Raw genomic sequence first — 27,879 nt, 5'->3', positions numbered from 1 at the left:
CCAAGAATAAAAATGACACAAAGCACCGCAAAAAGAGTTATCCAAGTTTATTAATATTTTTTTAAACTAATATAAATCCCACAGAATATGCTCCTGGTGGCTTTGAAGGGTGAGTGATGAGCGCATGTATACCTGCTTTGAATTAAGTACTGCATGACTTCACTCCATTCAAAATATTTGTATTTACTGTATTTCATAGTTCAAAAGAGTGGAAATACATGGCCTCGGCACGCCGTTGTCGCAACTAATCCTGCCTGCTTTTTCTTCTTTTTGTGCAAGTCTATGCCAGTCAACACTTGAATGCTGTCGTCTTTTCCCAACGCTCAACTATAGACACTGTTTTGACGGGATGGATCAAGGGAGGGGGCGTACACGCTATATGTATATGTATCTCTATCGCTATATCCGTGACGTGATCGCACGCACGCACGCACGCACGCACCGACGAGCCCCGATTCGGCGACGAGGGCTGCGTGACATTCTTCTGGTGTGAAATGGGTGCGTCGCGGGGCGTGTGCTGAGAAAATACTGTGTTTCCAAACACACAAGCGTGTGCGTACTAATACAGCAGCTCATCTGTTAACAGTTTTCCCTAGTTAGGAATGTCTAGAATGCTTTTTTTGTCAAAAAAAAAAAATCTGTCACTAACAATCCACATCGTCTAAACACAAACTAATCAATACGATGACTGGTCAACATGAACTCTTGCCAACTTGCTGTGTTTGTGGTGGTGGTGGTGGTTGACATTCTAGTCTAGTAAAGCGAGGCGTGGTTGGTGGCTTTACTAGAGCAGCTCTTGCTTCGAAGCCCGTGTTAAATGTGCAAACAAATGCAATTTTGCAAGGAAACATGCAGAGGGAAAAAAAAAGTAATTTTTGACACTTAAGGAAACCATCCAAAAGCTACATAAAAGCTTCATAAATACATATACTCTCAATTATTGGAGAAGAATTGATAGCCGGCACTGTCGATGTTCCTAGTCTTAGAGCTGCGTGGGTAATATTCATTGCCTTCTTTGGTTGACTGCAGTACTCAGGAGGAAACCATGAATATGAAAACAAAAAGTGTTTTGTTAGAAAGACAAAAGAAAATTGGGGGACAGCATCAACTCTCAGCAGACAACTGCGCTTCAATGTCCACTCTACAGATGGGGCACTTCTTGTTGGTTAGCAGCCATTGGTCCACGCACAGCTGATGGAAGAGGTGCATGCATGGCAGGCGCCTGCCCAAATAGAAAAAAAAAAGGAAAAAGATGATTTAACCACTGGAATAGAAATGATTGTATTTTAACCTGCGTTCCAATTCCCGTACCTGACGTCCTCGCCTTCCTCCAGTATGGACAAACAGATGGTGCATTTCTCCTCCGTGTCTTCGTCCGCCCCCTCGTCTTCCTCCTGCTTGCCGTGTAGCTTTCTCTACAAGTGACAAACATCGGGAGGCATCAGAAGCCACGCCTCCAACAATCCACTTTTCTTGCAAAGGAAAAAAAAAACTCGCTGCTATTTATATTTAACTTGTATGCAAACATTTCATTGAAAGAGTATTGTTAAGATATTCAATTCATTTTTTTGTGGGGACAGAGAGAATGGTCCATTTTTTTTCCCTGGAAAACAAACATGGCCCCTCCCCCAAGACTACAGCTAACACTTGTTTCCAAATTGATTTGTTCATTATTCCTCACCGATTCAGGGGTTGCGTGCATATTTTTCCCAATAGAGGCCCAAGCTTCGGGGGTTAACTGTTGGTCAATGTCTCTCTCCAACACCTTCTGTATTGGGTGGCAGGGCGTTAGACGGCTCGTTTAGTTACACCTAGGGAAAGCCTTCCTTCCCCGACAACATCTGCATTCACAGCTAAAAGACACTACAGCACTTTTCTAAGTGAGTACAAAGAAGACCACTCTGTCCCAGACGACACGGAAACGGACAAGCGGCGCGGCGCAGTCGCGCTCGGACAAGCTCACCTTTTTGTATTTATGTGGGTAAGTGCACCTCTCTATGGTTCCCTGAGAGGCTCCTCGATTCACGGTGCCCAATCTTTCCTCTAAATGCAGCAGGTCCTACAGGGGACGCAAAAAAAACACCCTTAATGGAGCTCATATTGATAATATTTGGCATAAAAATTCCACCATTGACAAACACTCACCTCGTAGGTTCTTCCAAAGCCAGTCATTCTAGATGAGATGTAGCGAATGTGCGGGTAGGTGACTTCAGATATGCCAGTGTGCTGTCAGGGGGGGATAGAGAAATTGCATACGGATATTTGTTTCTGCAGTTTGAGGAAAAATAGACAGTGATAGACGTCCAATCCTTTTGAACTGGGAGGGGCCGCCAGTGAGACAGATTGGTCGTCGATCGGTTGTAGTGAATGCGCCAACCTGAACTTTCCAAATCGACGATGTCAGGCATGATTAGACTACTCTTAATCCTGAATCGCACTCTTTGCACACTCACTCTTTTAGCAAAATATGAAAAGCTCGACCTATTTTTTTTTAATAAAACCTGTTCAATGATGAAAACTAGCAAATCACGTAGTGTAATGGTTCCACTTTTTGTTTTGTTTTTTTGCTAAATATTACCAAGCCTTCTTTTCTTAGCTTCTTTTGTTGAAAGATTGCTTCTCTGGACATGACAATTTGGTACTCGGACGTTTGGTCGCCGGATGTTTGGTCGCCGGACGTTTGACAACATGACAGTGAGTTTATTGTTGAAACCAGCTCTTAAAATTATATTAATGAGAGAGAGAGTTTAATATCAAAATATCTACTGTTGAAACCAGCTCTCAAAATTATATTCACCCGGGCGACCAAACGTCCGGCGACCAAACGTCCGGGCGACCAAACGTCCGGGCGACCAAACGTCCGGGCGACCAAACGTCCGGGCAACCAAACGTCCGGCAACACGTCCGGCGACCAAACGTCCGGTCACGGACAATTTAGTGAAAAACAGTATGTTTTAATTTTCTTAAATGTATGACTTTAAATTTGAAGCATAGAAAACAAAAGAGTGGAACGATCCTCTCATCAACACAGAATTGCCATCTTGCATGTCCAAGCTGCTGAACAAGATTAAAAAATAAATAAATGAATGAAAAGGAATTAGTCCACTGTATTTGTTCCAAGGCTTTTCCTTAAGGCTTTTCCACGACGCCTTTGAAATGCCTGATGAGCTTTGTTTAATTGCTTATGCATAATTCATCTACTTTGCCACAGCGAGCATCCCTTGAAATCTTAGGGGAGAAAATGTCATTGATCTAAAGACACAATTCAATTAAAAGTGACTGCTATTTATGCAAATGTATGCTCATGCCGCAGATGTCGTTACCATGAAGGGGATGGGAAAGTGGTGCAGCCTGGAGGTGGGGTGGTAGTGGTGCAGGTGGGAGTGCAGGTGCCCCGAAGGGTACGGCGCCACCGTCACTCCGGTCTCAATGCCGAGCTCCCTGTCGACAGACGAGATGGCCGCCATTTTATTGACGCTCATTAAGCGGGACGCGGGGACGCCACTTTTTGATACAGACCACGCGGTCCTCTGCTCCGGCTGCCGAGGGTGGGAAGACATGGTTTGCGGCACGTGAATGTGGTGCCCGTGGCCGTAGTTGGGGTGCATTCTGTGAGGGTGAGGAGGAGGACGCTCGTGCGCTCGTCTGCAAGAGAGAAAAAAAATACAAATAAAAAAAATGTACTGGATTGATGACCTTTTATAGGGCAATCATGAAACTAATTGGATGACACTGGTGGTGCTAGACGTCCAATCCATCTCTATTGAAAATATCAATAGACTTGCCGCGATGATTCCTTCAATTCGGCGTCCTTTGTTGTAATGAGACGGGTCGCTATAAATTGAGTGTCATGTGTATATATATGCATACACACACATACATACATATGGTTTAATTTAATAAAGTTCTATGAAAGCTTGTAATTATTTTTTTTACACCAATTTTTAGTTTTAATGCAAATATATATCGGCTCCAAATTACCAGTTGTCAGCCTTCTCTAAATTACTAATAATCGGTAAGCGGTCCTGAAAAAACATCATAGGTCGATCTATAGTATTAAAACTGTAATAAATTGATTATTCTATTCATAAAACATTTTCTGAAAATGACGTATTATAACAATATAGTTGAGACCTATCATTCACGTATGTAATCATGAAATCTGGGGTTAAGCCACACTTCTATATCAAATTGTAATAATGTAGATTTATATATATATATAATTTCATGCAACGCACTTATTAATTAATTTATTTATTTATTACCTATTTATTTATGTATAAAATGTATTTTCCTGTGTCTGTATTCTCACCATCTTGCTACTGCGACAGTGAATTTCCCAAAAAAGGGATGAATAATGTGTTATCTAATCTAATCTAAATGACCAAAAATGTAATGTCAATGTTTAAGGACGGCAGGTCTTTATTTGTTACATTACCAAAAATAACCACTTGTCCTATAAAGCACTAAGACCTACAAAAGATTTTTAGGATTTTCGACAACTGTACTTACGTGGGGTGCTGCAGCATCCTGCGCCTCTGGACCTCCATCCTCTGCAACATTTGATGTTGGTGGAGCCTCTGAACTGAAATCATCGATGGCATTTGATGCGGCAGGGTCTGATGGTCGGCGGGCAGGTGCTGGGCGAGCGGGGCGCTCGAACCGGCCAGGTGGTGAGCGGCGAGGGGGGGCACGCCGGATACGGCGTGGCCAGACGGGTGGGATGGCAGCGGCGGGTGGAAAGAGTGGACGTTGTGGGGAAGGACGTAATCGCCTTGTGGAGGGGGCTGAGCTGGAAGTTGGGGGTTACCATGGGAATGGGGGCAGGGGGTAGACGGCTGATGATGCAACGAACGTGCCAGAGAGCCATCTGGGAAGAAATATATATCAAATCAATCAATTAGGACTGGAATTAGAAACCCATACTTCTAAACTGTCGGATCAGCTAAATTTAGTCATTATAATTTTTTTCATTGCTCACAAAAAAAACCTCAAATACTAAAAAAAAGAGATCTATAAATTGGAAACATCTCCCTTTCCCGACAATTGACGTTCCTACTTACACGAGGGATGTATATAATGCCTGCACGGCTGCTGAAGCTGCGTTTGCGGCTGAGCCACCATGTCGTTGCTAAAAGAGTCCACTGCGGCTGGCTGGCTGGGTCCCGGGGTGGCCTGGGAAACGTACGCGGGGGGCCGTGAGGTGGAGCCTGGGCAGCAGGGGTCAAAAGCTGAGGTGCTGCCATGGAAACTAGCCCCGCTGCTTCGCACGCTACTGTTGCTCAGGTCCACTGGCAGGGTTTGCTGGGAGAATAAAAAGGCTGACTGACTCAATACTACACAGAAAAGACCCTTCTACCATGGAACATTGATAAATTCATTGGTGTACTGTTGATGTAGCACCCATAAATTGGCAATTTTCTTTATTACCTGGTCGTGGAAATGGGCTGCGTTGTTGCCCCCGGCGCCAGCACCACCGCTCACGCCGCAGGGTGCAGGCAGTGCGTTGGGCCTATCCACAGCACAGCTGGATTCTTGGAAAGGCAGGGTGCCCGGCGGCTGCGGCGTTGGGTGGTGGACGTGAAGGACAAAATGGTGCGCGTTGCCGTGGCCGTGCTGGGAGCCGTTGGCCTGGGCGGACGAGGCCTGCATGCAGCTCGAATGCGTGTGGCTAAGTGACAGATGACCGGGCGATGGTCTTCCGCAGGGCGAGTGTTGCTGACAGCACGAGGGCAGCCGAGGCATGGCCGTGCCCGCGTTTTCTGCAGGACCCGATAAACCTGGTCTGCGCTCATCTGCTGAGAAAAAGGCATTTAAAAAAAATGTATTTCCGCTTTGCCATCTGAAGCCAGGTGGGCTTTGTAAAAGAACATGCTCTTGGCGGGAGGTCTGAATCGATCCAAATCAAACCAACAACAACAACAGGCTTTCTTACCCTCTGCGGCAGTTCGAGTGGAGGCGCTCGGCCTCGGTGTGTGCATACTGTCGGGGATTGAGCCCGGGCAGCTAGTGGAGGGGCCCGCGGCGTCGTTGAGCTCTGAGGTAGAGGCATGCTGGGAAGAGGACGACGAGGACGACCTGACCGTTTGAGGGTGAATGCTGCCGCCAGAGGTTGTTGGCACAACAGAGAGGTCTGAAGACAAAGACAAGGGTTCCAAAGCAGATCAAATTTTCACATCCACGATTCATCAGAATCAAGATAGCATAATTAACCCTTAATAGAGTACTCATTGAACTCATTGGCTGCCACTGCCGGTGTTTAAAATCTCCCGTTTAAACCCCCCAAATGTCATTGGTGCCGAGGGACTATGTAACGCACCGCCTGAAAAATATTAATTCTAAAGGAGAGGACAGAGACTGAGATGACCTGATGTTTTCCCTACCATCTTCGTCCACAGTTAGATCCACCACCTCCCCAGAATTCTGACGCAGCGGCTGAATGACGGTGGAAAGCCTGTGACGTCCTCTGGGCTCCTGGAGACGGTTCTGCGAACAACTGCTAGCCCATATGCGACCCAGCCCACCCAAAGAGCGCGACCTGTAGAACACAAAGACACCTTGTAATGTAGGAGGTTATGTTAAATAAATAAAATCAGAATACAACAAATACAAATTGTTTTCACAGATACAAAAGATAAGATTCTATTAGCTCTGAACGACTAAGCAAAAACTGCATAGACATTTTAGATTTTAGTACAACCTGATAATTAACTTGTGATGCGTAACAATAAGAATAATCTATACAAGACTGTTGTAAAACTAATGACTTCATTCATTTAGAATTAAAAGAATTGTAATAATTACAAATTAAGTTGCAATCACAAGATTTGTCAGATAAAAACGCAAGTGGGATTTGTGGTGCCAAAAATCCAATGGATTTTTTTACCATATTTTTATAACTCCACTTACATATAATCACAAAGAAAATTATGTGTGCGCTAAGAAGCTGTTATTGTAATTGGCCAGGCTCCTCAGGGAATGTGCTATCCACAATGGAAAGGCCCCTAACAAGGCAGACGTGGGATTATTTTGCAAATATCTGTTTGCCACCATAAGCCCTTGAGGATGCGGGGGTGAAGACTGGAGGAGCAAATTTCACTGTAAACATGAGCACTAGTGGAATGGCGGAAATAAACAGTAGCTCAAGTAAAAAAATAAGTTACTTGCTTCCACTACAAAATGGTCAAAAACCATCAAGAATTAAAAAAGGAAAAAGTTACAACAGAAATTCAACATAACATGGTTTCTTTGCAGGTATTTGTTGTAATCTGAAATAAGACAGACCCAAATATTGCTAACCAAAACAAAGAATGACAATAAGACATTGTATCAGAACATTTCATTAAGCTAATTGTCGACATTTTATGAAATATTACACTTTTTTTCATACATACCATTAGGATCTTATCTCTAAACTGAGAAGCCCTCTTCCTGCAGGCTTGCAAAATATTTTTCATTCATTTGGAATTATACATTTGCCGTACTTTCTACAAAGTGTCTAAATCCATTTAAAATCATATTATCATCGTGATTTCTACAAAGTGTCTAAATCATACCACAGCCATCCAATTCTAAAATTGAGTTAATTTATTTAACTGAAATCGAATTAGATTAGAGGTTTTTTTTAGTAACAGTCAAACTGGAAACCAAATTCCATGAAAATATAAATGTGCTGACATGAACTTTAGCATGAGAACCAATCAAGTGTTTATCATTGATTCATATCGACTATGCAGTTTATTATAAGCCGCTGCAGTCTGGAGAGGACAGCGTTTGACAGTATCCCACTGTGTACTGATAAAAAACCCAGAACATTCTCTAGATGCATTGCTTTGCTAGGGAACAGCATCAACAAAACAATCAGTGAACTGAACACCATGTATTTACTGGAAAGAGGTGCTGCCGGGGAAGAATGCGGGTGGGCCCATCCAAATAATTGTGGTGGTTGCTTTATCACTATTAAGCATTGAAAAATCCAGAATAATTCTTCCAAGTGTTCACCTAGATCAGGGGTGTCAGACTCGGGTTGGTTCGCGGTCCGCTTTAACGTCAACTTGATTTCACGTGGGCCGGACCATTTTAGATATAATATTTAGATTTTTATTTTTATAAATGGATTAAAAGAACTGGATTAAAATCCCTGAATATTCAGTTTTTATAGATCTAAAACAATGTTTATTTTAGCTTTTTTTAAATATATTTTTAGATTTTACAAAATGATTTTTGAACTAAAAACACAGAAAAAAAATGATAAAAAATTACAATTATTGATTTAAAAGGGGGAAAATCAGGAAATTTAATATACATCTATACTCTTCATTTTAATTTGATCCTAAAACAGAAAGTTGGCACTCATGATTTACTTTCCCGGGCCACACAAAACGATGTGGCGGGCCAGATTTGGCCCCCGGACCGCCACTTTGACACGTGACCTAGATAATAGAAGACTAAAAACAAAACAAAAATGCCTATACAACCAACGACAAAGTTGGGGAGGGCGGACCCTACCGACTTGGGTTATCTCTTAGCCGAAAATAAAATGTTGCTTACCTGAAACCATCTCCAACTGTGACAATTTCAACCTCACTATCCGTCGAGGTGACATTGATCTCTTCACTTGCAGGGACGGTGGGTGCTGGAGCTGGAGTAGCCTCAATCACGACCACATCTTCATCCAGAGCACCTGAAATGACAGTTTTAGGCATTTTTTCATATCATTGAGTCTGCAAATATTTTTTAAGATCATGTATCTGCACTGCACCAATGTTTTTAGGAACAATACCACGTGAGTTGCTATTCAAATAATATTCTAGATTCCCCAAATGGGATTTGTATTTGGATTGTCTCCCGTGGGCTGCTGCTTAGCACCCTCTGAAACTAACTGGGACTCCGGTGGGGGGATCGTGTGCTTGGAAAAACAACACTGATCATACAGCTTGGAAAATTAACACCTAGGAAAGACATTCTTTAAATGACAAATCTTTTGGAAATAATCTAAATTAGGGAGTCATAGACTCTGCTACACAACAACCCTACTTAACCATTTGAAGTGGATGTCGTGGAGTGCATGAAAATGCAAGCACAGCCTGCACAACTTGTCACTGCAGCCAATACACATAGCATTAGCAGGTTAGCCGCTACTAAACGGAGTAAAAATCCAATTCTTGTCACTCTTTCCTGATGCACGTTTACAATTAGCAATGACGTTAACACTGTGACAGCTGCTCCCCAAAAACATTTGATGGAATCTTCTCACTTGAGGAATATTTACGTGACCATTTTGAGTTTCCCTTTGGATTCTGAGATAAACAAGAGCATAATTGCATTTAAAATGATATGTAATTGAAAAATAGCACCTTCATTATTACGTGAATGTGCTAAATCGTTCAAAAACATGCAACTCATCCCTTACTGTGCAGTCAAGTTGAAAATGACTAATCATCTTGGCAAATAAGACTCTAAAAGCACGTTATACAACCTGTGTTGGCATCTTCATTGGCATATAAACTAACGTTGGATCACTCGAACTGAAAAGCATTAGTTATGCGTGTGTGAATTTGATTTTGGCAACCTTACAGATTGTGATTGTTTCAGACTACCTTAAGGCACACGTATTTGAAGGGCTCTCACAAAATCTTTTACATGTTTCTTTGCCTTCCGGGAGTTGAAAAAGTTTGTTAAAATAACTTTTAAAAAGGATAGTAAGTCATCAAAAAAGCATTGCAGTAGAATGTGGCTATTTCGCAAAAGGTAGTTATCGGGGGTTTGAAGAAAGATTTTTGATAAAGCTCATTTTTCTATGTTTCTGTGTACTCCTGCATTATATAATCAGGTGCGGCTTATATGTATTATTCTTTTCTTAAAATTTCATACAGCTTATCGTCAGGTGCACTCGACCAAGCAGGACTTGAATGCTGCTGCTATTACATGATACTAATGTGACTGCAGTGACCTGGTGTGCGTATTCATCATCCATGAAGATGAAAACATCCAGTAAGATGAAGACTGCAGTGTGATGTAGAGCACTGGTAACAATTTAAAGAAGACAAATGATAGACACACAAGCGAAGACAGAGATAAACAGACGTAGAGCATCAAGGACAGCAAATTACCAGTTGCTACTGCAGCGCTGTTGGGCTGGCTGCTGGTGCTGCTGACGTCCACGTACAGCTCGTCCTCTACTTCGGTCGAGGAGGGCGACGACGAGCCGCTGCTTAGCTCCTCGCTTGAACTACTTGTGCTATCGAGTAGAGCGTATTTCCGCCGTGCAATGACTTCTCGTTTCTTCCTCTGCAGTAGTAGTCGCTCCTTCTGTTTCTGCGTGCGTTGGCCTCCCGCAAGAACCGACTTGACAAATCGTTTCCGATGCAGAGGCCGTCGACCGCTCAAGCACGGCCGCTTCAGCAAAACCGGCTCGGCTTCGGTCCGCACCCACTTGTGCGAGCGGATCCGCCTCGTTCGACCCGCGACGGGGCGAAGACTGACTCCGGTGGCTCCCGTGCCGAGGACGGTGCCTTTTTGTTGGCCCCCCGTGGACCCCGCTTCCGCATCCTCCTCGGAGCTCAACGTGTCCGAGTCGCCGAATCTTAAACTGGAGGACGGGGACGAGGCACAGTCGCTAAAAGATGACTCGTGATTGTGTTCGTCCTCGCTAGAGTGACGTAAGAGTTCTTCCCTGGAACGCTGAGAGGGGACGGGAGTCTCGCTCAAATGGGCCACTTTAAGCGAGCATTCGGACGGTCCGGCTTGTTGGACCTTCCTTTTCCTGCGTGCCGAGAGGCCTCGCTCCGAGTCCTTGCGAGCCGCCGTGTCCCTCAAGGTCCGGTGCCTGGATTCCGAACACAGAGCGGCAAACTCTGTGTCCGCCATGCCGATCACCTCCAAGTTGCTGGAAAAACTCTTTGCTGCCTCCATGGGCTCTGGGTTCACCAGCGGCTCCTTCAGATGCTCCTGTCTGCTGGAGGCCTCAGATGGCACTTCGCTCTTCATAGTGGCAGCTCTGTCCTCACCGAGCTAACAGAGTATGCACGTCCTATGCTTCAAAGTACTTCATCTCACAACACCTACAAAGAGCAGAGAGGAAAAAGTTGAAAGGCTTTTTTTTGCTCAACGTCTCCAATCGGTGACATCATCCGGAGATGCAATAACTGAGATGAAAAGTACGGTGAGAAGTCATTTAGAAATGGTCTGTTTTTATTATCGGTGATAAATTCTGGCTGGTTGCAGGCATTCACTTGAGGATCTCATTTCTAGATGGCATGGCAAGTTTGCTTCATTGGCCTATGGATATGCCCCAACCTATAACAACGATTGTTACGGAATTTTCAGTTCTTACAAAAAAAAGGTAGAACAATGTTTTGGTCTCTTAAATTTAATAAGTAAGGTTGTAGAAGATTCTCTACAGAATTTTCAGTTCTTACAAAAAAGGGTCGAACAACATTTTGGTCTCTTAAATTTAATCAGTAAGGTTCGAGAAGATTCTCTATGGAATTTTCAGTTCTTATAAAAAAGGTAGAACAATGTGTTGGTCTCTTAAATTTAATCAGTAAGGTTCGAGAAGATTCTCTGTGGAATTTTCAGTTCTTATAAAAAAAGGTAGAACAACGTTTGGGTCTCTTAATTTTAATCAGTAAGGTTCTAAATGATCCTGGATGGAATTTTCAGTTCTTACAAAAAAAGGTAGAACAACATCTGTTGGGTTCTAGAGGATGCTCTACTCAGACTGCAGCATTCTGGAAGTCTCTACCAGCAAAAAGAGTGCTTGGCAACCTATGTACAAATGTTTAAGGATTTGGTTAAGATCTGTGGAATTGAGATTTATTTTCTTTCGACAGTGCGAGAAAAAAAATGTCTCTGGCCATCCTAAGTGTGAACACAGATCAAAAGGGTTGGAAAACTTCCAGTAGAGCTTCATTTTTTACGAGACTAAAACCCCTCACTGTTTGACCAAGACAAAATATGTGGTAGGCGATGTCTGATGGCAAAATCCAACACGGGGTGCGATGCGACACGGCTACACGGCAGGCAACAAGGACATGCACCACACTCTTGACTGCATGTTATCATCTCTGAAAGGGAACCAATGTCTTTTCAGACCAAAACTATGCAGAGGCAGAAGGTTTTGTAGGATTTTTCTAATATCACGCCATGTACGTGCACACGCCCAAAATTTCACATGCACTATTTATGTATTCTTTCTCGCTTAACTGAGAAAGTAGGCGATTTAAACAAATTCTTTTAAATGGGTAGTGTTACTGTTATGTATTATACCGTATTGCGATCAAATCTGTTATTTTCTGTGTTCCTCATTTTTATAGGATAACACTTTTTGGGATGGAAATTCCCCAGCAGCAGCAATGCCAAATACAAGCAAGGTCATTTTTAAAGCTCTTTTAAAGACAAAAAAGATGCAATGTCCGTTCACTGATACAGCTTATGACAAAAAAAAACAATAACGACGAGCCCACCAATCCTTTTAAAACCAAAATCTCTAACTTACGACATCGCCATTGCCAGCCATCTTTATTCCAAACAAATTTCACCCACACCGAGACCCCAAATCCATTAAAAAAAACCTTTGACTTTGTAAAAGCAAAGCAAACGTGCGACATCACCGGAACGTACAATAAACCTTTGACTTGGCGAAGGCAAACCTCTTTGTACATCATCTTTCCCAAAACTCTTAATCAAAGACAGGAGTGATATGATGCATACAATAAGCCCTTCATGATTAGATGCTGCACTTTTCTTCTGACGGGACACACTGGAGTGATTGATTTTACGGTTAGGGTTCACTAAAATTGATTTTTTTATCTAAAAAAAAGCTTTAAAAATATTCCAGTGTCAATTTGGGTGACAATTACACTATGGATTGCTGCCATAGAACAATAGGCAGTTTCACAATACTTTGGAAACATCCGTGCGTCAAGAGCTTTGCTAGATTTGATTTCATCACATTAAACTGATTAACATATCATTAAAAAAATCATAATAGCATAGTCCAACCAAAATAATTGATTTATGAGGAAACATATGACAGTAGGTTAAGGAAATGGGCACATTTTCTGCTGAATAATTACTGCTAGGCATACCAGTTAAAATTGGGACACATATTGCCGTCAATGGCAGCACGCAATATAAAATCGATATTAAGCATCATCTAATAAATGGGCAAATGGCTTCATATTAGCAACCAAAGCAATAGTTTGTCTCAAGGCTACCAAATAGAGAAGCTACATTGATGGCGTACATTTGCCTTCTCCAGATCAGCATCAAATCTGACTGTACACATTGTCCTCATACCCAAATTGATGGATTTATCATCCCTGACATCAATCGGCGATATGTTCGGACCAAATAAATCGAGCTGTGCGGTTGTGAAAGCAGTAACTGGGTCTCGCCCTACCAAAAAAAGGAATTTAACTCATTTATTTCCTCCACACGTTCAGATCTGGATCATACCTTAGTCCAACTTTCTGAATATATCCCACAAACGCCATCGAAGCCATTATTAACTTGTTTATGTGTAATAACGCAGGAAGCAGGACGAGCCAAATCCATTTGCGGCACTAGTTAACAGAGGTAAAACTAGATGTGGGGGAGCTAGCACCACTTAGCCTGTCACTTACTACTACTTACTCCCCATTTAACACAACGATTCCACGTATCTCTTTATACGTGGTTTATTTTTGAAACGTGTCTTTTGGGTTGATGAGGGGGTTAAATCCCGGCGAAGGATCAGGCTACGATAGTCATTTGTCACGTTAACGCAGATCGCAACTCGGATGGCCTACATATTAATCGCGATTGTCAATGGTAGGGTTGGTGAAACTGACAACAGAGCCGACGAGAGCTAAAAAGCAGCATCGAAAGCAATGGGCCCTATAAGGGGCTACATGCTATGCTAATACGAAGGCTCGCTCAACTCCACTGAGGAAATAGACGATTTTACACCTCTTTTTAGTCACGTCATTGTCTCGGTTCCACCTTACGATCATCGAACCATATCTCTACGATGTGTCTGTGAGATCAGATGGAAAGATCTCACCGTTAGTCCGCGAGGAAGTCCCCATTTCTGCCCTTTTGAGTCGATACTGTTGTTTACCCAGCAGGTCGTCCGTGCGCTCTCGCTGGTTACAATACGGGGCTTGTGCTTGTTGCCGCAAGGGGGCGCCAAATGACAGCTTGACGTTTGCGACACTTTTACGACAGTTGTAAATCGGCGACCCGGCACATTATGAGTTTTTAAGGGCTTTAAATTGGTTGGAGTCAGCGTAAATATTGACGAAATGCTGATAAATAGCACGAGTAGTTTATATGTTTATAAAGCGGCTTATGCTTTAAATGCATGCCGGTGTCTGAAGTTGCCTGCATGTAGTAGCACTCCTCTAGTGGTCATAAGGGGAATTGTTTGAGTTACATTCATGATCTTGTATTATAGTATATCAGGGGTCCCCAAACTTTTTCTCCATCAGTGAAAGGCTTACCGCTGCTTGCTATCAATTTAGCAACCCAAAAGCTGGCCCGAACGGAGGCCTGGTTCTGCTGAGATAGTAGTCCACTTTTTCGCTTTGAGAGTTTGTCTGCTCGTATTTGGCCTTGCAATCTATCGTACTTGTCTTTGTGACGGGATTCATAGTGTCGGCAAAGATTGTATTCTTTGAATACCGCCACCGTCTCTTGACAAATGAGACAAACAGCCTTTTCTTTGCATTGAACAAAAAAATAATCGTTTGTCCACTCCAGGTTAAATACCCTGCATTCTGAATCAATTTTTCTCTCACCTAACTTTTTCGCCATTATTCCGTTCTCAAACAGGTTGCAGTTTTAATATGCTTGAATAGTCCGCGATGGTCCCAGGGCTTCGCCCTCACCTGCGATCGTCCAGATGTCTCGGTAACACTGCTCGTGCATGCAACGGTGGACGTGCCCGCATGCATCAAAGGGAAACACTCTCCCCGCGCGTGTCACCAAAGAAGCAATGCGAAGCCCCGCTTCACTGGGATGATTTGTGGGCTCAGCAGGGGTGCAATGAACCAAACACAAGATTAAAACGTCCCAGTCTTCAAGGCCAAATAGGAAAAAAAATCCGATAGCGTCTCTGGTATTGTTCAGAGGGCCGGTCCAAATGTGCCGGCGGGCCGCATCCCCCCCCCCAAAAAAAAAAAAAAAAAAAAAAAAAATTTAAAAAAAAAAAAAAAAAAAAATCCGATAGCGTCTCTGGTATTGTTCAGAGGGCCGGTCCAAATGTGCCGGCGGGCCGGATACGGCCCGCGGGCCGTAGTTTGGTGACCCCAAATTTCAACTATATACTAAGTATATAGTTGAAATTTGACATTTGACAAAGATTTAAATAGTGAGGCAAAACTGCACTATTTAACAACTGCGTGGAAACCAACCTTTTATGATTAATTTAAAAGGCTATCAGGTATACAGATGCAACTATTAATCGAGTAATCCACAACTAATTAATTGTCAAATTAATTCACTATGAGTTTGATTTTGTGAGATAAAACTTTCCGAAATCCTTTTTTGAGACGTTATAGTAAATAAATTTATATTTATTTTGAAATTATAAATTGATAGTTCGTTGCTAAGACAGTGGATGTTACGTACGGGGATGGAGGACCCCAAAGCAGGCAAGGGTGCGAGTCTGGTTCTTTTCAAATATTTATTTCGATCGTCCGCGAGGCGGGCGAGCACAAGAGGGGATGGCAGAAGCGGGTCGTGGGCCGTAGCGGGAAGGTCGGTTGCCGGGAGTCCGTGTGGCGTATACAGGTTCGAAGGTGCAGTCATTGTTGGCTTTTATTGATGCGTACACCGTGTTGTTTTACTTTGTGTTGTCGCCGGTCTTTTGGTCGCCGGTCTTTTGGTCGCCCGTTGTCGCGGTCGGGGCGACCAAAAGACCGTGACCAAAAGACCGGTGACCAAAAGACGGCGACCAAAAGACCGGCGACCAATCGACCGCACACGGGCTAATGACTCACACCTGGCAGCACTCGAGTCATTAGGGGCTGGACCTGTGATTGGGTGACAGGCGCAACCAGCCGCCAGTCTAGTCTGGGGCCTGACAGTGGAGTCTTTACTTTTCTTTAGAAGGCACCAATTGTCTAGAGTCAAGTAAGTTTTGTTTGCCCCCAGCTTCACCTGATATTATAAGTATGCTATTCATTGTTGTGTTGAGTATATGTTGATAAAGTTAATTATTTTGGGCTGCATAGGGGGACTTGAGATAAGTTTAGACACCCTGGGGTATATATATATATAGTTTGTTGCACTTAGACATGTAGTTTATTCCCCTGTCTAAACTTTTATTACATCAGTTCTGACAGTAACACCCTTAGGCCTTATTTCCTGTATTTTTGAGGATATTCATTCGAACACTTGTCTGGGAGGGTGTTTTTTTTTAACCTTTTTTTATTTGAGGGTGCCACTTTAGTATCTTTTGCTTCCTCTATGTTGTCCCGTAGTCCAGGTTTTGGTGGACTTTTGTTGTAAATAAATTATCCTTGAATGCTATTTGCAGTGTGTGTCTGGCTCGTCATTGATTGAATCTTTCTGCTGTGGTAGTTGCGACTCCCTGGTATATCTTACCATCAGGGGGACTCGTAACAGATAGATTGCTCAACTTTTTCCCAATGCATAGTTTCTGGTTCTAATACAATTTTTTAGCTAAAATGCAAAGTCAAGAGTAATACATAAGTGTAAGAATTTGACTTTGTCCTCCAGGCCAGTGCGTGGCGGTAGCACGTTCTAGTGCCATAAAAATTGAAAGGGAAAAAAATCTGCCCAATTGCGCTTTGCGTGTGTGAATGTGAAGTCAGTCGGTAAAATGGCGTCGGTAGCCATTTCCGTGGCGCAGAAAAAAATAACAGAATTAAGAGTTGTTGACCTTAAATCCGAGCTCAAAAGACGAAATTTGGATACATCGGGTATTAAGAGCGTGCTTCTCGCCAGACTGAAACAGGTAATGACCGTCCATAGTCTGTTCAGCACAAAGCGGGGAGAGTAGCTAACGTTTAGCCTGCAGCACCATCATTAAAACCACCACGTTTTGGTAAACCCAGCCGAAGATTGCCGTGAAAATCTTAACTTGATTCTCCAATCTTTGCAACATTTTCTCTTGTAATATTAAACCTCCGAAAGAAAAGGGCGTGTTAATGTGTAAGGACTAACAAAGCGAGAGCAGGCAAACGTTGGCTTTTTAGCCTGTCTTTGAAAGAAGGCCCTAATACTTTAATAGGTGACGTTATTTTTTTCTAGTGGGGCTGTTAACATTCTGTAATAGCAATGTATTTTTACAGGCCATATTTATGTATTACTCATTAGCGGTTGGTTTAAGGCAAAGTCTCCAAGGGCAAAGTCTGTTTCTTCATCCAAGAGAGTTATTCTTCGAAGTTCTGCGTGTTAGCATAGACTTGACTGGGTTTTACTAATGTGTTATCTGCTCCCAGGCAATCGAGAGTGAAGATGCAGAAGGTGGTTTTGTTAAGATTCAATCTCCAGTAAGCACGTCTTCTCGTAAAAGTGGAAAAGGCAAAGGTAATATGGTCTAAACACAGCTAACACTGAAGTGATAAAAATTAGTCCGTTGAAAATGTTTGTAATTTTTTTTCAGGAAGGAAAATTGATTCAGATTTGGACACTACCACAGAAGATGATATGCCTTCTAAGGTAAGTGGCATATTTTTTTCTTCCATTTAATCTTTTTTGCCAATGCTGTCATTATTAAGGTTAAATAATTTATCCTTGGATGCCCGCTGGTTTCCCAGCTCCAGTCCTTTTTCGAAATGTACTACAGTAGTACCTCTACTTAGAAAAAATAATTAAGTTTTTGTGGGGTTGGTCTAGCTCAAATTTCTCTTATTGCTCTCTCACCACTCACAAGGCACCGTGTGGCGGGGCGATGATTCTCGTGGTTCATTACATTTTGTATGTTTAAGCATTTGTAAGTTGAGGCACCACTATACATACGTTTATTCAATAAGCAGGTAGTAATGCCCAAACAAAACAAGTGTTCCACCTCAATTGAATAAGGTATTTTTGTCCCTGTGGTGATTGGTCTGCCTGGAATGCGCAAACTGATGTTTTGGCGTGCCTTTTTTTATTTTTATCTTTATAAATAACTGTTCGTTATTGAGTGCTTTGCATCTTTTAAAATGTTTCTTTTCATAGATTTAGAATCCAGCATTTAAGCAGGTTTGGACTCAAGCAGGTCTACACTAAAAACTGAGTAAATGTTATAATGAAGGCCATATGTTCAAACATAAAACCAAATCATGTTTACTTTAATGCTGAATGAATGGGGTTTCCGAAATAGATATAGATGTAATTTTATGTCCAATTTGATCAGTTTTTTCCTAAAGGGATGAACAAAAATACTAATTGTCTTAAAGCGTAATATCGGGATTTGATTGCTTGTTCCTTAATGGCTTACTTTGCTTTACTTGCTATTTCTTCTAGGAAACAGAAGAATATGAGTCTGAGAAGGGTATGTATGATGACACAATAATGTATATTATCCTGATACTGTACACATCGACACTATTTGGTAGCAAAAACATTCTTTTGCACATTTATTTCACGTGGCAGTGGCTTCATTTTCCAGGTTACCTCTAACCCTTGATTTCAATAAGACCCCACATTTGTTGCACTGAAAATTGGTTGCACAAAAGCTGTTGGTTTTACAGCACTTTGTTTCTGAAATTCAACTGCCACATTCCTGGAATCACAAGATGCCACAGAGGGCTTTCTTCTGACATCTGATTTTGTGGTCTAATGAACAGCAAGTAAGACGATTTGGAGACTTGGAGAATGATCAGAGTATAATCATCTCTTCCGCCTGACATTGAATATCAGCATGGACGTAATGTCACGGACAGCCCAAGTGAACCGGCAACAGGACTTTTATGCGAGTTGGTTGGACGAGACCGCCTTGGGTACATGTTAAAAGGCTAAAATGCATCGGCATTTGGAACGTCACCAGATTTGATCGTCTCTTCATCCATCTCAGCCGCACTGATTGCTTTCCAGCGCAGCCAAGCGTCGTAAGCCTCTGCGTGACACTTGATGGGGGTTTGGACTACGATGACAAAGACCGTCCGGCTTTGTTGCAAGACTTGCAAAATGTTTGGAAAATGGTAAAAGATCATCACCGGGACGGACTGAGAATTTTTTTGGAGCACAGTCGTGCAAGTGACTTGATTTCGACAATCGAGGAAATAATGAATGGTTGAGGCTTCCCTCCCCTTCATTTACGATTTGAGACTCCCACCACCAATAGTTCGTCACCCGTTGGGGACATCTGAAATGAAACATTCGCAAAGAATTGTCTCTCACGCCGGAGTTTTGTGTCTTCCTTCCTATGCTGTCTACGCCCTCGATGACGTCTAACACTAAATGTGCTTTCTATTCTACTTTTAGGTCAAGAAACATGTGACATGTCCATGTTAAACGTTGTGTTTTTGCCATGTGTATCCTTATTGAATCCCCCAGATGTAACCGATACAGATGATGGTACACGGGAAAATTGTAAGCCTGCACTCTCCGAGGAGAACTCTTCTCAGCCTGAGCCCGAGGCCGAGACCGAGGCTGAACCGGAGACGGCAGTCGCGGTGGCCGATTCGGAGCCGGATGCGGCGGAGGCCGACACTGACGCCGAGCAAGAGCTGGATGCGGATTTCGAACAAGAGCCCGAGGGAGACGGCGAGCCGCCAGTCGACGAGGAGGCCGAGTGCGAGCCGCCAGTCGACGAGGAAGCCGAGTGTGAGCCGCCAGTCGACGAGGAGGTCGAGTGCGAGCCGCCAGTCGACGAGGAGGCCGGAGGCGAGCCCCAAGTCGATGAGGAGGCCGGAGGCGAGCCCCAAGTCGACGAGGAGGCCGGAGGCGAGCCCCAAGTCGACGAGGAGGCCGGAGGCGAGCCCCAAGTCGACGAGGAGGGCGAGGGCGAGCCGCAAGGCGACGAGGAGGCCGAGAGCATGCCTCAGGACGACTGTGAGGCGGAGCCCGAAATGGAGTCTGAAGAAGAGATGGCTGCTGAAGCCATGGATTCCTCAAAAGAAGCCGAGGACTATCACCTGTCTGTGTCGATCCAAAACGAAGACGCCATCACCTTAGATGTTGATGGCGACGATCTCCTGGACACAGGTAAACACGTGAAACTTCCTGATTCAGAGGCCGACAAGGGCAACGATGAGCCTGAGGCCTCTGCCGAGATGAGCACAGATGATGACATGAAGGCGGAAGACAAAGATGGTAAGCAAGATGACGGAGCCTGGGACGAGCCCTCAAAGGACGGCAGAGAGGCCACAAAGAAAGCTGAAGTCGGAGATAAAGAAAAGGAATCTGGGAAGAAAGGCCCCTCGTCTACTGGGGTATCTGGTCAAGGAAAGAGGTTTGTCTTTATATGTCAGTTCTTTGATACTACTATCAAGTTCACCTCTGTAAGAGCGCAACATTGTGGGTAGCCTCAAGATTTTTTTTTTGCCATAAGGGAAGTGTTCAGATGATCCCAATCCCATCCCTCAGATTAATTTTTTTCAGCTGATAAATTGCGACAATACCCAGGATCTGAAAAAGCCCACTTTTTTTTTTTTTTTTTTACATTGCCTCTTCCAGCGCTTTTAAAGCCTTTCCCATTTTTGGCTGAAGTGCATTAATAAGCACTTTAGTTTCCTTGATGGCCCCTTTTCTAATCCACCGACAAGGTCCACAATCCTCCTGAAGAGTTCATTGGTCAAGGGAATTAATTGGCAGACATCCTGACCCCGTCACCACTGGAAACACTGAAGCCTTTGACACAGGGTGTCACATCTACGCCTTGCTCACCGGACTGTTTTCCTTTCCTGAAAAGTCCAAATGTGTTAATTTTCCCTAAAAAAAGACTCATCCTTGTCACATGATTTCATTTCCTGATTCTCATTTGATTTTTGTTGTGGTAACTTTTGCTTTGTAGCTCTTCAAGAGACAGAGATGGAAAAACTGCAAAAGACGATAAGGGTAAGGCGTAACTGCGACACCTATCTCATTGACTGCTATTGATGGTGATAGACGAAGTACTGTCACTCTAAAAATGAGAGAGCTGTTTTTAACTACTATTACTAACTTTTGCATTTCAACACACTCAAACTAAGGAAACATCAGTAACCTAATGATGTAATTTTTCTTTGTTTTTAGCTTTACAGTTCACCACATCTGTAGTGTAATAAACCACATAAAAATTAAATATTAGATTCTTCACATTTTGAGGGAATTTCAATTAAAGGATCGAAGGGCTGATCGAGATTGATTAAAAAAGGCTTATTTTTTTCAAAAATTTAATGTGATTGGTAAAATTGTCTTATTACATACTTTCTAACGGCTTTAATGTAATTTCATAAATTTGTTGGCTTCCATTGATGGCAAATGCAAAATGGAATGAATGGATGTCAATCACCGTTAATGCCACAAAAATTAAAGACCATCTCAGGAGAAATGGATTTGATGTCTATCGCTGTCAATGTCAGTGAATAGGTTAATTATTACACATTTATATTTATTATTTTTTAAATGCCCATCACGCATGTAATTCCTGTGTGATATGCAGTGGTCGGCAGCGGCAGCAACATCAGCTCTTCTCATAATGTTTGGGTGAGCGGCCTGTCCTTCAACACCAAGGCGGCCGATCTGAAGAACCTCTTTGGCAAATACGGCAAGGTAATAATTTAGATCTGGGTTTTTATTTTTCATCAACTATCCTTGCATTGAAATGATTTCTATTGTTGGCAGGTTTTAAGTGCCAAGGTCCTAACAAATGCCAGAAGTCCTGGTTCAAAATGCTACGGACTGGTGACCATGTCTTCTAGTGCAGAGGTGACGCGTTGCATCTCTCAACTGGACTGCACTGAGCTTGATGGACAACAAATATATGTTGAATGTGTAAGTGACTGGAGGGGACCTGGGAGGAGACTGAAGTTGGTTTTCTTCCCTTACTGTTTTTAACATCTGAAAAGAACTAAAAATGCAATTATGCTACCATTCTGACTAAAACTAAAATGACTTTATCCCCCATTAACAAGTTCTGTATTTTTTTTCCTAGGGCAAAAATATCCCTTTCAAAAAAGAATCTTCCAAAATTGAATCAGATGACAAAGCAAGTACCAGCAAGTCAAGTGAAAAGCGCAGTTCCACAGGGACAAAGTTGTCTAACAAGTGAGAATAGGATGGCAGATTGACTGCCCTCTCGGCGGCCCCACTGTAACGCAATCTCCTTCCATGTAGGTCGCAGCAACCTTACAAGAAAGATGATAAATCTGGGGAGAAGGAGAAAGATTCATCCAAGGATACCAAAAGTAGCAAATCTGATTCCGGAACATCAAATTCCGCCCAAAGTTCTTCAAAAAAAGATGACAGAGCCAGCAGACGTACGTTTTAACCTCCCCCTTTTTTGTTTGAGCTGTATTTTTTTTTTAAATATTTTTATTTCATCATTATTTTTTAAATACTTTTGTAATACGTATATGTAAGACACCAGCCGTATTTGACATGAAATTTTTTTCATAATTAAGGACTATAAAAATGGGACAGGGTTGTGGCTCGGTGAATTTCAATCTATCAAATTTGGTTTGGGCTTTATTCTTTTTTTTATTATTGTTCAGGGTCAAGGAGTCCAGGTGGTATGGCGCAGGGAAATCAAAACAAAGGAAAGTCCAATTTCATCAAAGCAAGACCTTTTAGAAAGCCGAGATATTTTGAGAAGGTAAGCTTTGATTATTATTTTTTTTCTTGCATACACATTTGGCAATGCATATCTGTTTGCTTTGTTTCAGCCATTTATTCAAATGCCAATGCAAAAAAGACCCAAATGGTTGATACCCCCTGCAGAGGTACAATTTAATTTCTGTTTCCCTTTTTTTTTCCCCATATTTCGGTTCATCAATGTTTCTTTTTCCTCTCAGTTGGAGATGATTAAAAATAAACAACGCTTTCTCAATAAGGAAGGGGAATTTATTCCATTTGCGAAGATTAAGGAGCAGAGAATACGTGAACGGAATGACCGTACCCGTAGAGCCACAGAGATGCGCAGGTGGGTGAATGAATCCAAATGCATTTTGAGAGGAAGGCTGCCACAATTCATTGACTAATCAACTAATCGCTTTACTTACCAAAATAATTTTAATCTTTATTTTCTATATTGTTTTTTGTAAACATTGTTTTAAATGTAAAAAAAAAAGTCATTTCAATATTTATTTTAAACAAAACAATAACATGCCATTTTTCAGCCTAATTCATTTAAAAAAAAATGTCTGATCATAATATGCTGTCTAATAATAATATGAATCCCTTTTAGACAACGCGAAATGATGGAGCAGGTACGGCACGTGCGGGAGTGCGAAGAGCGCGAGAACCTCTTTCGTGAACGCCAGAGACTGGAGATGGAAAGACAAAAGCTGGAAAGGGAGCGCTTTGAGAGGGAGAAGCTTGAAAGGGAAAGAATCCGAATAGAGCAAGTATGTAACAAACCTCAACTGCCTGTGAAAAAAAGGTCTAATAAGGAATTGTTGAAAGTAGAGGTCGACCTATACCAATTTAAAAAAAGATGAATTTGTAATCCATGAGTTTAGCCTCGTTGACCATGAAAGGCAATTGAAAAACATTAATGTAGGTATTGGAAATGAAATATCATTGGAGCTTTTATTGAACTTTTAAATATACCTCTACACAAGCAAGTATGACTATAAAACGACTTCTCAGAATCTTTATCTGAATAGCATTTATTGACTATGTAGATATAAAAGATATTCACCACACATTAAAATTAATCCCCGTCTGTTGATGAATATACGAGTATATTTGAAATGCCATAAAATACATTGGTGGTTACGGAACCCGTATTATCTCTAAGTCAACTTAGTTGCCTGTAGCGATTATTAATGTCCAGCAGGTGTCAACATTCAGTGGCAAAGTATCACTCGGATTTTGCAATTTGTCAAAACGGTACATGACTCCACATTGACCCATACTAGCATTTTACATAGAGTGCACAAGAAAACCTTGGATTGAAGGTGCAAGTCCATTAGCGTGCTGTTTTTTTCTTCTCCTTTTTATTATGATTGATACTGGCCAATTGGTGGCGCAAAACTACAAGTGAAAATAACAGTTATCTTCTTATATTGGCATTTTATTTATAAATCAGCACCTTTTGAACAGTCTTTGACATGAGCCTTCTAATTCAGGAGCGCCGGAAAGAAGCAGAACACATAGCCCGCCAGCAGGAGATCAGACGACAGCAGGAACATCTCCGCTGCGAGCAAGAGAAGAGAAACCTCAAAAGAGGTCGTGATGTGGAACAAGGGTATGTACTCGTTGCTATTCAGGCAGTGCTTAGCCACCCTTTTAGTGGAACACATGAACCAACTTCACTTTCTTTTTGAAGGCATGGTTCTTTAAAGTGTTGGTTAAACCTCATGTACAACTTTCTTGTGGTTATTTGGCAAAATGTACAATTTTGAAGGGAGATGTCACTGTACACAGATTGCGTCAAGTTAAACAGCACTGTCTTGGTCTAAATTTCAGTCGGCGAGACAACAATTACTGGAACGGTAACAAGAAGATACAATCGGATGCACCCGATTCTCGACTCAACCAAGGTGGCAACTTCAACCGAGAGCAGAACCGCTTCACCAACTTCAACAACCGCCAGAGGGGCCGCTTCCCGCAGGCCGCCGTCGAGCAGCGCAACATGTTTGATAGGTTTGCATCAGTCCTTCATGCTCTACATTGCTAAATTATTTAAAAAATAGCCAACCACCATTTATCCTTTTATAGCCATACTGTTAGGAGGGACATACTAGCAAAGACTAGACCGCACTTATTGATGTTGTGTTTGTGTAAACAGCAGCTCCTGGAGGTTCTCAGGCAAACAAGGCACACTTTAATAGAAAAATACTATTTGGCATTTACTCGTTAGTTTTTACTGCTCTAAAATATAGGTATCGGATCGAGATTGGCGAAAAAATGGGACAATTAAAAATAAAAAAGAATAAAAGGGCTTCCCTAGCGTCATTTCATCTCATTTTTTTTCTAGGCGCAACCGGTTTGATGGTGAGCCAGAAGCAAAGAAAAGCCGGCCCTCCCCTCAGCGGCAGGGCGGCGGCAACTTTGAGCGCTACCCCAAGAACTTCGAAGGGGTGCGGCGGCCCGAGCCTTCGCGGGACACCGACCGCAGGGATCGAGACGAGAGGCGTCCCATCCAGATGCAAAATCGGCCGATGGGAGCCAGGATGTCTGGCATGACCCAAATGCGCTCTCCGAGGGATGGCAGTAATGCCTGGAAGAATGACGGCGGAATGAACGCCAACAAGGGCGATATGCGGTAACACTTTTTTTATTTTTTTAATACCCTCATTAGGTAGCATTGGCCTTTTCTGGATGTATTCTTCGAATTTTCGACTTTTTTGTACAGGGGAGCAATGCGCATTCGTGCCGACAGATCGGGTCGAGACGGGCCCGGCCCCGCGCTTAGGGGAGCTTCTTCAGCTAACAGAGGAAGAGGCTCGTTTAATGATCGGGACGGAGGAAGAGCCATGGTGATAAATGAACAGGTCTGTTTATTGTCTCTTCTGTACGAATGGAAAGCCAATTTAGTATTTAGTCTCCTTTAGCGGTGTAACAATACATCAATCTGGAATAAGACGTCAGGTGATTAAGCAATGATCCACTGACTAATACTCGATTGTCATCTTTTACAGTGTAAAAAAATCAACTTCCTATCTATCCTATGTTATCTTAGATCTTCAATTTCTCATGTTAATCACAATGCGATTAGGCACTATGGACTGTGTCAATGTATTTAGGCTAAATATCGATGTGTGATATAAGGCCAAGCAATTTCTTTGCAAAGTAACAGCATATGCCCAGTCAAAGGCAAATGTCTTGACAAGTGATTTTTATTTAAAACACCGATTTCAGTGAAGAGTTGTGAAACTAAATCAATAATTATTTTTCTTTATCCGGTTCTATCCTTGGATTGGAGTTAAATTTAAACTGATCCAATTTAACAGAAAAAGAATCAAGGTCTAACTATTTAATCTAAAGTTGTATTTACTTATAATGTTGAGTTTTAAAAGGCCAACTTTTTTATTGAATTTTTCATTAAAAGCCAGTGGAATTGGTTCTCTTGAACTTTCAGGTTCAAACCATTTTATTGTTATAGCTTCATTCAGAATGGATTCAATCTCTATCAGCGTGAATGAGTTCAATGTTAAAATGTTTGTTTCCAATGCTCAAATCTTAACTGAGAGGATTGGTGCGCTATGCGTTAACGGGTCCCCTTTCAATATGTCTGTTCAGCCTTTCAACTCGGGGCGCCGGGTCGTGGTGGAGCGTCACAATCGGGAGCAGGGAATGCGAAAGGAATGGCAAGGTCCTTCCAGTTCCCGAGGAAGCGGCGGAGCGGGTTACAATAACCGCAGGATGAGCGACAGTCGTAGCGGCATGATGTCACCATCTTCCGGGTAAGACACTTTGTGCCTAATTTTATAGACGGTTACACGTTCGAGGCAGCGGTTTGTGATGAGCCAACATATGAGTTTAGAGCAGGGGTGGGCAAACTATTCCACAAAGGGCCGCAGTGGGTGCGGGTTTTCATTCCAACCCATTGAGAGAACACCTTTTCACCAATCTGGTGTCCTACAAGTGCAATCAGTGGATTGCAGTCAAGTGCTACTTGTTTTCTGCAGAAATCTCATTGGTTAAACTGTCTGTGCTATGTTGGTCGGAACCAAAACCTGCACCCACAGCGGCCCTCGAGGACCGGTTTGCCCATCCCTGGTTTAGAGTGTACTTTAGGAATGCTACTTTTTGAGTGAATTGAAAGAAAGAGAAGACAATATAACATTTTGATCAGTTTGCTGATTTAAATAAAAAGTAAAGGACATCTGAACCTGTTTGCATTTGATTATTATTGACAGTTTCTTTTCCCTTTTGTTTCCCCCCGTTCCCTCTTAGTCACTCATCTGGTATGAGACGCATCGTCCAAATAACCAACAACTCAAGTGGCGGCAACACAGGCGGCTTCAAGTCTTTCAAAGGAACGCGGCAGTTCTAACATCCACCCAAAAAACTGAGGAAATTCTTTTGGCTTATTTTTTAGAAGTCTTTTAGGCTATTGTTGGGTTTAACAATTTTTTTGCTTTTTTTTCTACGAAGGTATTCCTCATGGGGTTTTCTGCTTTGTGCGCCAATTGAATTGTATTGGGGTAATTGTAATTCTTTGTAACATGTGAATATCTCCTTGTTTTTGTCAATTTTCCAGTATGATGAAGTGCCATTGAGGTCGATAGACGTTCGGTCCATTGAAAATAGATTGGACGTCTTTCGCCGTCAATGGCATCCAGTGAGTCACTGAAGGCAAATCATATTCTCTATTCCATCTCTGCAACTTTGAACAAGTTGTGTGCCGTTTTTGTAATATTATGGAATATGAATGATTGATGATGATGACTTACATACCCTAAATTAGCCTAATTTTTCATGTGTCAGCTTATGTACCAATGGGTGAATAAAGCATCCAAACATTCGATGAGAATGCTCCTTTGAGGTTTTCTTTCTTTGCAAATAAGAAGACAAAATGATGATCGGTCTTTTATTGGCAATTCTAATCAGGTTCAATATCCCTCGTCTATAAGGCATTTATAGTTAAATATACATACACATCACCATATACATAATGTGGCTGCAATGTGAAAGGCTACATACATTATTTGGTCATTTATGATATTTAAATGGTTAAAATGAGCACAGATGAGTCCCGTTGTCAACAAGCGTGTGCTGCCAATTTGCCAAAGGGGGTTTCAGCGGAAGAAATGAAAGGAATGGGGGTTTTAACGAGCATTTATGGCA

General features: G+C 42.3%; 2 protein-coding genes across 8 annotated transcripts; one reads left to right on the top strand and one right to left on the bottom strand.

The window, feature by feature from the left end:
- Positions 1-32: 32 nt before the first annotated feature.
- On the bottom strand, positions 33-14,190 carry rnf111 (ring finger protein 111). Of its 5 annotated transcripts, none has more exons than XM_077591454.1 (15): positions 14,048-14,190; positions 10,113-11,063; positions 8,551-8,683; positions 6,384-6,538; positions 5,936-6,133; positions 5,431-5,798; positions 5,064-5,304; positions 4,513-4,870; positions 3,520-3,645; positions 3,324-3,441; positions 2,146-2,226; positions 1,964-2,059; positions 1,682-1,768; positions 1,312-1,415; positions 33-1,222 (listed from the first exon to the last, which is right to left on the bottom strand). In XM_077591454.1, exons 2-15 carry the CDS (start codon positions 10,987-10,989, stop codon positions 1,105-1,107), a joined length of 3,060 nt encoding a protein of 1,019 aa, XP_077447580.1. In that variant the 5' UTR covers positions 10,990-11,063; positions 14,048-14,190; the 3' UTR covers positions 33-1,104. The 5 variants fall into 5 exon arrangements, with proteins under 5 accessions (XP_077447580.1, XP_077447597.1, XP_077447590.1 ...); XM_077591471.1 differs by having other exon boundaries at positions 1,682-1,765; XM_077591464.1 differs by having other exon boundaries at positions 5,431-5,795.
- A 1,851-nt stretch (positions 14,191-16,041) lies between these two features.
- sltm (SAFB-like, transcription modulator) lies at positions 16,042-27,559 on the top strand. Of its 3 annotated transcripts, none has more exons than XM_077621196.1 (20): positions 16,042-16,119; positions 17,454-17,541; positions 17,618-17,673; positions 18,463-18,490; positions 19,495-20,392; positions 20,954-20,997; positions 21,584-21,693; positions 21,766-21,915; positions 22,076-22,188; positions 22,258-22,400; positions 22,635-22,735; positions 22,806-22,862; positions 22,935-23,062; positions 23,327-23,486; positions 24,213-24,331; positions 24,553-24,729; positions 25,064-25,351; positions 25,442-25,580; positions 26,329-26,492; positions 26,986-27,559. In XM_077621196.1, exons 3-20 carry the CDS (start codon positions 17,662-17,664, stop codon positions 27,083-27,085), a joined length of 2,931 nt encoding a protein of 976 aa, XP_077477322.1. In that variant the 5' UTR covers positions 16,042-16,119; positions 17,454-17,541; positions 17,618-17,661; the 3' UTR covers positions 27,086-27,559. The 3 variants fall into 3 exon arrangements, with proteins under 3 accessions (XP_077477322.1, XP_077477313.1, XP_077477304.1); XM_077621187.1 differs by lacking the exon at positions 16,042-16,119 and adding an exon at positions 16,806-16,966 and having other exon boundaries at positions 22,974-23,062; XM_077621178.1 differs by lacking the exon at positions 16,042-16,119 and adding an exon at positions 16,806-16,966.
- Positions 27,560-27,879: the final 320 nt, after the last annotated feature.

The sequence above is a fragment of the Stigmatopora argus genome, chromosome 2 (assembly GCF_051989625.1).
Source record: "Stigmatopora argus isolate UIUO_Sarg chromosome 2, RoL_Sarg_1.0, whole genome shotgun sequence".
NCBI classification, from domain to species: domain Eukaryota; kingdom Metazoa; phylum Chordata; class Actinopteri; order Syngnathiformes; family Syngnathidae; genus Stigmatopora; species Stigmatopora argus.
Note: the sequence above shows the minus strand (reverse complement) of the source record. Positions and strands in the feature narration are given on the sequence as shown.

Coding starts and splice junctions, on each gene's coding strand:
- sltm (XM_077621178.1), top strand. CDS start 16,832: ATGGCGTCGGTAGCCATTTCCGTGGCGCAGAAAAAAATAACAGAATTA. Junction 16,967..17,453: donor TTCTCGCCAGACTGAAACAG/GTAATGACCGTC, acceptor ATCTGCTCCCAG/GCAATCGAGAGTGAAGATGC. Junction 21,694..21,765: donor TCTTTGGCAAATACGGCAAG/GTAATAATTTAG, acceptor TATTGTTGGCAG/GTTTTAAGTGCCAAGGTCCT.
- rnf111 (XM_077591454.1), bottom strand. CDS start 10,989: ATGAAGAGCGAAGTGCCATCTGAGGCCTCCAGCAGACAGGAGCATCTG. Junction 8,684..10,112: donor CAGCGCTGCAGTAGCAACTG/GTAATTTGCTGT, acceptor CTGTCATTTCAG/GTGCTCTGGATGAAGATGTG. Junction 3,442..3,519: donor CCGGAGCAGAGGACCGCGTG/GTCTGTATCAAA, acceptor GTCTGTCGACAG/GGAGCTCGGCATTGAGACCG.